Source organism: Leishmania donovani, chromosome 33, assembly GCF_000227135.1.
Source record: "Leishmania donovani BPK282A1 complete genome, chromosome 33".
Lineage (NCBI taxonomy): Eukaryota > Euglenozoa > Kinetoplastea > Trypanosomatida > Trypanosomatidae > Leishmania > Leishmania donovani.
The window spans coordinates 1-8,152 of record NC_018260.1 but is presented as its reverse complement, the minus strand read 5'-3'; the positions used below and the strand labels follow the sequence as shown (position 1 = coordinate 8,152).

The 8,152-nt window shown below is 58.1% G+C and overlaps 3 protein-coding genes across 3 annotated transcripts; all 3 read left to right on the top strand.

Moving 5' to 3' along the window:
• Positions 1-852: 852 nt before the first annotated feature.
• LDBPK_330030 (hypothetical protein, conserved) lies at positions 853-2,523 on the top strand (the record flags this gene model as incomplete). The annotated part of the gene is made up of 1 exon (XM_003863779.1): positions 853-2,523. The coding sequence occupies one exon, from the start codon at positions 853-855 to the stop codon at positions 2,521-2,523; it is 1,671 nt and encodes a 556-aa protein (XP_003863827.1).
• Positions 2,524-3,116: 593 nt separating this feature from the next.
• Positions 3,117-3,446, top strand: LDBPK_330020 (hypothetical protein, conserved; the record flags this gene model as incomplete). The annotated part of the gene is made up of 1 exon (XM_003863778.1): positions 3,117-3,446. One exon carries the CDS (start codon positions 3,117-3,119, stop codon positions 3,444-3,446), a length of 330 nt encoding a protein of 109 aa, XP_003863826.1.
• A 534-nt stretch (positions 3,447-3,980) lies between these two features.
• On the top strand, positions 3,981-6,449 carry LDBPK_330010 (hypothetical protein, conserved; the record flags this gene model as incomplete). Its single annotated transcript, XM_003863777.1, has 1 exon — positions 3,981-6,449. One exon carries the CDS (start codon positions 3,981-3,983, stop codon positions 6,447-6,449), a length of 2,469 nt encoding a protein of 822 aa, XP_003863825.1.
• Positions 6,450-8,152: the final 1,703 nt, after the last annotated feature.

The following is an 8,152-nucleotide window of genomic DNA, read 5'->3' as shown; positions in this document are numbered from 1 at the left end:
CCCCCCCCCCCCCCCCCCCCCCCCCCCCCCGCGGGGGGGGTCGCCTCATAGCCGCTCCCCCATCATGCCGGTCGCCACCCCGGGTGCACCACCATCACCACCACCACCCCCCCGTCCCTACACCTCGGCGTGACGCCCAGGCTGCCCCAACCAGTAGGCAGTGCGAGGGGCGCGTGAGATGCACTCGAGCCATGCTGGCACCTCGGCCCATCGCATGGGTGGCGCAAGCGTGCTCTCTGTCGCCGGTCGCTCCGACGCATCCCCGTCCAGGACCTGACCACCGACATCCGCAGTGATACGTCGCACCCACCTGCCTAGGCGGCAGGCGCTTCACCCTGTCATCACCAGCGGTGGGCTCGGCATTTCGCAGGCACAGGAAGGGAGGGCTGCTTGGCTTCCCCGCCCCCACTCCCTCCCCCGCGCCGACAGAGCGAGTAGGGGTGTACTGAGCACCGAGATACCACGCACTGAGGTGTCCTACATCAATTGTTTGTGCGTAAAGAGTAAAGAAAAAGAATTTATTTTTTTTTTCTTTCGCTGGCTGTTGTTGGGTATGACGCGTTTGCTACATAACAGGGCTCGTGCGGGTATGCCGCATATAGGGATGCGAGTCCGCTTTAGTTTTAGCACGTGTTGTCGCAGGGCGGCGAACGTAGACTGCCGGTGCTCTCTTCCTGGTTCGCTGCGGTGAATTCCTTTGCTTCCTCGCCCACCCATCTCTTTCTCTGCGTCTTCCACTTGTTGTGCTCCGGTGTTGCCCTTGGGGGTTTCGTGTTTTGTCCTATGGTCCGTTTTTGTTGCGTTTTTCGTGTCTTTGACAGATACAGACCTGAAGGCGGGGCTTTCTCTTGAATGTTATGGTGCAAGGACACGTTTGAAAAGCAGTTTGACCCCAGCGAGTGTCGGCTTTTTCCCGTTCAACAACAGCTGTTTGATTTTGTGGACAAGGCCGGGGGCGGCTGCCATGGCGGATCCTCGAGGGCACCGCATTGGCTCTGCTTCTCCATCGAGTTCCCGCCAGCAAGCGAGGTATCACGCCTCCTGTCTCGTCATGCGCCCACCAACTTATTCCAGCGGCGGCAAGAGCCCCCCAACGTCCTCGCCGCCCAGCGGAAGCGAGTGCGCGAGGACTTCTCCCTCCTCTACGGTGCTACACCACTGTCGCAGCAGAGTCGCATGTTTCTTGCCGCCACACTCGACGGTGTGCGGTCCATCTTGTCACGAATTGATTCCCGCCAGCTGCACCTATACGAGATTATTCGCGAGGGAGGTCCGTGTCATCTCTACCTGGACGTGGAGAGAGAGACTAATCATACGGCACTGCAGCATGTTATCGCGGTCGACGACGACTCGACGTCATCCTCTGTGGAGGAAACCGACTCGCTCGTGCAGGTGGAGGAGGACGTCAGCGGCATCCGACGCATCGCCTTTCAATGTTGCCAGAGCCGGTATCAGGAACTGCGTCGGCTCGCGGCGCGTGAGCCGACTGACGTATGTGGATTAGACTGTCATATCGAGCCGGATAATCGTAACACGTGCGACGTGTTGCTTAGCGCACTGGACTCCTTTGTGCGCGATCGGCACCCCTCGTGGGTTCCTCCACGACTCGAAGTCGAGGGACCAGGAAGCGTCTTTGCAGATGTCTGGGTGCTGGAGTCTCTGCCTCTCTCTGGCGCGGCGACAAAATTCTCACAACACTACATTCTCAAGCTGCACGGCCGCATGTTCGAGTCCACAAACTCTGTGAAGGTGTTTGTGCGCGACTTTGTGGCGCACGTGAGCGAGCGAGCCGCGCACGATTCTCAACTGCACGGCGCCCTCTTCTTTCACAAGCCCCCTGCATGGTATCCGGTGTTTCGCGCGCTACCACCTGATTATCCCCGTAACACCCTCCCCTACCTCCCGCGGCGTTGCGTGATTGACGAGGCTGTCTACTCCAAGAACCGAATGATGCGTTGCGTCGGCAGCTGTAAGCTGGGCAAGCAGAGTGTTTTGCTGCCGTATCGTCATTACGTTGCTGGCTCCTGTGTTGAACACTTTTCGAACTCTGCCGACACCGCGTCGATATCTTTGGATGTTTTTCTGAGCACCTTGATCGGACATCGTTTCGCAAAGGACGTTGCACCCATTTCCCTCATCAAGCTCACGGAAGAGATTGATGCTCCCATGAACACGCGAGCGTGTGCGCTGCCGGCGAGCCTGAGTGAGGGGACTGTCCCGGCAACGCTGCACACCGTCTCACTGAACGTCGACATCGCCCTGCTTACCTCAAGCTTGCAGAAGGCGTACTCGCAGGTTGCGAATCGCGCATGCACAGTGGCCCAGCCGCACAGTCTCCACGGCCGGTTTCTCAGCTTTTCTGTACGTGGAACGCGCTATTGCCAAAATATCGGCCGTGAGCACAAATCCAATAACGTCTACCTTGTGGTGGATACGGTGCGAATGACGTTTGTGCAAAAGTGCTTCGATCCGGACTGCGCCTCTTACCGATCACCACCCCACCTTCTTGGCGGCGCTCCGTAAACCACGCAGGGCCGGGCGGGCAGGTTATGTTTCTGTCCCTTTTCCCGCTGCATGGCAGGCTTGCCGCTGCCACGCGGTGTGGACATCGCGTCGCCGCCCGTGCTCTCCTAGTTGATGGAATAGAGCAGAACAAATAGAAGAACGGTAATATAAAAAAAAGAGCTGCATAGCTTGTTTTCTACCACAAGCAGGTGACGTGATACGAGATTGCACGCGTAGTTAGTGTCTCCGTGTGTCCAACGGATGCGCAGATACGCATGCGATCAATAAGGTCAGAGTGGGTGTAAGGGCGGCGGCGACAGACGCGGCGTCTTCCTCTGCTCTTTTTGCAGCTCATGCAATTACTCACTCTCTTCTTTGTCTCCGTCGTGTACTCACTGTACTACTCATCACCATCGTCTGACGTCTTTCTCTTGCGCTTACGTGCGTGTCATTTCTCGCGACTGAGGTGCAGGACTCCATTTGCGACAAGGGTATAGATACCTCTTTATCTCACCATCGAAAGCGGACGCTCTGCGCTGGTTTCTGTCGGCACCCGGTCCGGCGTCTGTGGCTGTCGGTCACCTGCTTTCGCACCTACAAATGCATACACAATGGGCGAGGTTTCGGCCACCGCAACAACCATCTCGGGCGACACCATCGTTCTCGACATTAGCGCTGAGAACGTCTACGGTTTCCAGCCCGGGCAGATTGTTCACTTCACGAAAAGCCTGCGGAATGGAAAGGTGGCCCTCATCCGCGGCATCAGCGAAGGGCTGCTCTGGTTTGCCGTGCTGGCGGATGTCGCCAGCGCAGCCAGTAAGCAGGCGCTGCACGCGCCTGTCAGTACTGTGAGCTGCCGCGGAAAGGAGGAACTCATTCGCCAGTACGGGTGGATGGTGGATGATACAAGCAACCCGTTTGCCGTGGCACCAGCACCGTAGAACAAGTGCGACAGCACAATATTTCACTGCTTGTGCTTGAGTTTGCCCGTATGCGTCCTCTACTCCACGTAACCACACTCTGGACTCCGTGCGCATGCTTCAGCTCTTCAATGGGCCCTCGGTACCACGCACAGTTGTCACGGACCTTTTTTTTTGCATGGGCGTGGGCGCAATATTTCCTTCACGAAAAAGAAAAACCTGTCGCCTCATTCTGCGCGACCTGTGGTATCCATCTTGTGCGTCGGGCTCCGCGGCTTTTTTTTTCCGGCCTTATCGCCCACTTGTATGGCCCCCGTTATGCTTCGCCATCCCCATTGCACTCTCTTTGCTTTCCTTTATCTATCTCTCCTTGGACGCAGATGTGCAGGGCGCTCCGCACGTACGAGCCAGAGAGAGGGAAAAAAACACACGAAAACGTGCCACGGTGACACTCCTCGCCACCGGCTCGCTCGCACGAGTAGAGTGACCCTTTCTTTTTCCCCTTCTCGCTCTCGCGATTCCACTCTTCTTTGATCGACCTCTCTGCCTGCAGCGATGAGGCGCAGCACAGTGGCACGCTACTACTGGTCGCGGTATCGCATACCGTCGCAGATGCCAAAGTTCGACGGACCGGCGCCCGTGGCAGCCCCACAAAACATGAATAGCACCAAGACCAACGAGTTCATCGACCCCATCGACGACAAATTTCCTGTTTCCATCCGCGGCAATTTAGTGCGGCCCGACGTCCCGGAGGATCAGTACGTCGATAGCTGGTACGTATGCACGTCCATGACGCACCACCTCGGCGACTTTCGGCCATGGAGTGCCAGCGCACCGGCCAACGCATACCGTTTTCGCCCTTACAACGAGTTCGATTCCAAAGGGCGCGACTATGTTGAGCAGCTGCGCAAATTTAGCCGCTACGCACCACAATCGTCGCGGGGAAAGGGCGCCAAGGGGTTTCCCTTCCGTGAGGCATTCTTGACAAAGATGAACACCGCCGAGACGGCCGTGGTAAACCCAACACGCGAAACGATCATGACTCGCGCCGTTGCCGAGCGTCTGCATCACGCCAAGGTGCTGAGTCCGCTCGAGGTGCAGCGGGATGTCGGTCGTCTAGAGGAGCCCTTGCCATGCGCGGGCAAGATTCCAGCTGAGCGCTCTACTTTCCCCTTTCGATGGAACACGGAGGACTGGTACGAGTACGAGGTGGCCAAGGCGCGCAACAAGCGCTTCGTTTTCGAGAACACGAACGATACCGGCATCAGTGCGTCGGAAGTGACGTATCGCATCGTGCTGGAGGGGTTCTGGGACCATCACGTGATGAAACTTGCCGACGACGTCGTGATGTTTCTCAAGGATGTGGGACGCCAGGTGGTGGAAGAAAAACTCAAGAGCGTGCGCGCGAGCCTTGAAAGCTTGTCGACCGGTGGCGCCGTTGACCCGGAGCTGGTGGCGGCTTTTAATGCTTCGTTGAAGGGGCCCTTTGGCGGCCCTGACCGCTACGATGCAGAGGAGGTGGCGCACTTTTTGCGCACCGAGTTGGTCCGGCTGGAGGAGCAGTGTGTGAGCCTCATCAACCGCGCCAATGTTCCCATTCCGGGTACGTCGAACATCTACGATGCCAATGTGTCGTGGCCGCACGTGGAGAAGATGGAGCCGTGGACCCGGATGGCCGAGTTCTGGACGTCTTCCTCGGACACTTCCTTCACCGAGCTGGAGATGTCCACGGCGCACTATGAATTTCGCAAGTACTTCCGTGTCGTGGTGGTGAAAATGCCGTTTCAGAGCACCGAGTTCGAGCAGCGGATCTACGGCATCCGTCACTGGTTGCACCGCCAGACAAGCTGCGAGTTTCACACAACGTACAAACGCAACGTCGTGCACGACAGCGCCGTCTTTCCAACCGAGCACGACCCGGAGACGAAGCCGTCGCACGAGCACCACCGACTCTTCTCCTTTGCACTCGACTGGCAGAGCGCGCCAGTGGATTATCTGAGCGTCGAACTGGCCCGAGAGGGCGATAGCTGGGCATCGCTCGCCAAGCGACTCGGGTGCTCCGAGTCGGAGCTGAGGGCTGCCAATGACACGATGGAGGAGGTGGCTGCGGGCGTTGCAGTGAGCGTCCCTGGAAGTGCGACGCGGCGCTTGACCAGCTTCAGCACCACGCCGTCGGTCCTGCCACTGCAGCAAGGCGACGGCAAGCCGGCCATCACGTCTTGGCGGAGGGCGGCGGAGGTGCTCGGCTGCTCCGTCGAGGAGCTGCAGCAGGCAAACGGCGCGGCCGCTCTCACCTACATTTCCGCGGCAGAGTCCGGCGACGGCGCTTTCGATCCGGCAGTGAAGGAGTTGGTTGTGCCACACACGGCCACGGCCGCCTTGACGGAGTCCTCGTTTGCGGCATTCGAACCTACGTTTGACGGCGACACCTGGACGTCCATCGCCGATCGCCTGGGCTGCAGTGAGGGGGACCTGCGTGCCTGCAACAGCGTTGATGGCTCAGTTGCGGATGTGTCGTCGCTCGCGGCTGTGAGCGTGCCGGCGAGCGCGACGCGTCCGCGGCGTATCATACATCCTCAGCTTCGGCCTCAGGCCGCAACGGACGCCTTGCTGGCGCGAACGCTGGGTGAGCAGGCGGTCAGCGCCATCGGCGACATCCCCAGCCTTCCGGCAAATGCGCACAAGTTCCCGCATGAGTATTACACCCCGACCTCGCGCTTCCCCGCGACGCCGCAGCAGTCGCCTGCAAGCGACAACTGGATCGCCTACACCGCCAAATACCTGGACAAGCAGCTAGCGCTCCAAGACGAGCCGGCCCCGGTGTACAATGTCAACAAGTTGTGGCCGATGCAGCAGGTGCCCGGTAAGGTTGATCAGACCCCGTTCGAGGAGGATCAGACGTGGCTCATGCACCCGATCCCCGTGCAGCAGATGCAGCAGCATCACCCGGAGAAGGACCTGCAGGACCTTCCCTTTGTGAATCACGAGCAGTTCCCCCGATCGCTGGAGTGGACAGCACCGTAAGGAAGTGGCTGGGGGTGGGTGCGCGAGCATGCAGTTGCCCGTAGGCTCTTCGCCGTTGTTTTTGTTCTCTCCGTGTGCGAATGCGTGAGTGGGGCTCGTGTAACGATGGTTGTGTTGAAACTGAAACCGAATGCCAGAGGCCGCGGTGCTGTCACCACCGCACATCTCGCTTGCCCCGTATGGGGAACCCCGCCCGGAGCACCTTTCTTACACGGCGCGCTCCACGACATGTTTTCGTGGAGGATCCACTCCGTCACCGTTGCTGTCTTTCTTACCTTCTCCCTCACTTCTCTCCCTCTCTCTCTACGAGCGTCTTTCTTCGTGTTCGGTGCGTTTCGCACACTGCACGAAAAGCCACTGCATCATGGACAGCGCTCGTGCACTTGAAGAGAGGCGCACTGCGCTTCTTTTTGTGGACACACAGACCACCATAACTGACGGGCATGTGCTGCATCAACTCATCGACTTTGCGGACTCTCTCGGCCTCGTCCTGCCCATCTGGATGTCGTACAACCTGTCGCTGAAAAGCGGACTTTGTCTTCGTCGCGGAACGGCGCCGGTAAACGTCTGGCACAGATTCTGCGGCAAATCGTTTTTTGCTGCGCATGCAGCACAGATCTTCCATATAATTGACCGGAGCGAGCTGCGTAACGCTGATCCGAGTGCCGTGTGCGACTTTATACTGGAGCAAGTGAGTGCACCCATGCTTAAGTGGGTGGTTGCATGCCCTTCTATGTCGCCACGATTCCTTTCAACCCTGATGCAGAGGGACAAGCACTTACTGTGGGTTCCCACCGAGCTGCGCTCCAGAGTTCCGGTGCACACAAATCTGCACGTTACCTTTCCACCTTTTGCGACCTTTGTGCACGTGGAGCAACTAAGGCCGGACGAAAAACTCGCACGGCTCATGAGCATGCTCTACTCAAAGCCACGGTGCCCTTGACTGCTCTTCTCTTTTCCTCTTCCGTATGCAAGGGCGATGCTCCCTGCCTGCATGTGCGGCTCCTGCTATGTGTGTGTGCCTTTAAAAAAATCTCTCGTTCTTCTTCACGTTTCTTCAGATACCGCGTATGATCGAAAGTACTGAGCAAAAGAACCGACGTGCGTGACAAGGGTAGTAGACCACATGGAGGTGTGTTGGGGGACATGGGTGCACCCATTGCGTACAGTCGCTTCCGTTGACTAGCACCCCGGTCATCTCACGATCCTGTCCGCTACACCACTTTAAGAGTAATGCCAGTGACTTGAGAACGAGCCACGTTTAGACAGCAGAGGTAACCACGCGCGACGTCTTTTGCTCTCTGAGTTGCACACTTCATGACGCTTACTGCCACGCCCACATTTGTGGTTGGCGTATCTCTTTACCCTCTACTCCTTTCAAAACTTCATATCGGTGCACAGTTGCTTACAGCTCCGTTCCCCGGCACATGGCATGTGGTCCTCTGCACAGGACGGACGGTAGCCCAGGCACTGGATAAAACTTCCAGCTCAGACATTGCACTAAACAACAAGAAGGGCCAAGAGGCCGTTGATACAACTCGACGAAGCCGAGGACGCCGCACAAGAGCAGGAGAGTAAGGCCACGCACAGGGCTAGGTTTTTTCTCTCCACTGATTCCTTGCACCGCGACACCCTCTCCAACAGGACGGGGGCGTGACGGTGTACTGGTGTACTGGTTAGGGTTAGGGTTAGGGTTAGGGTTA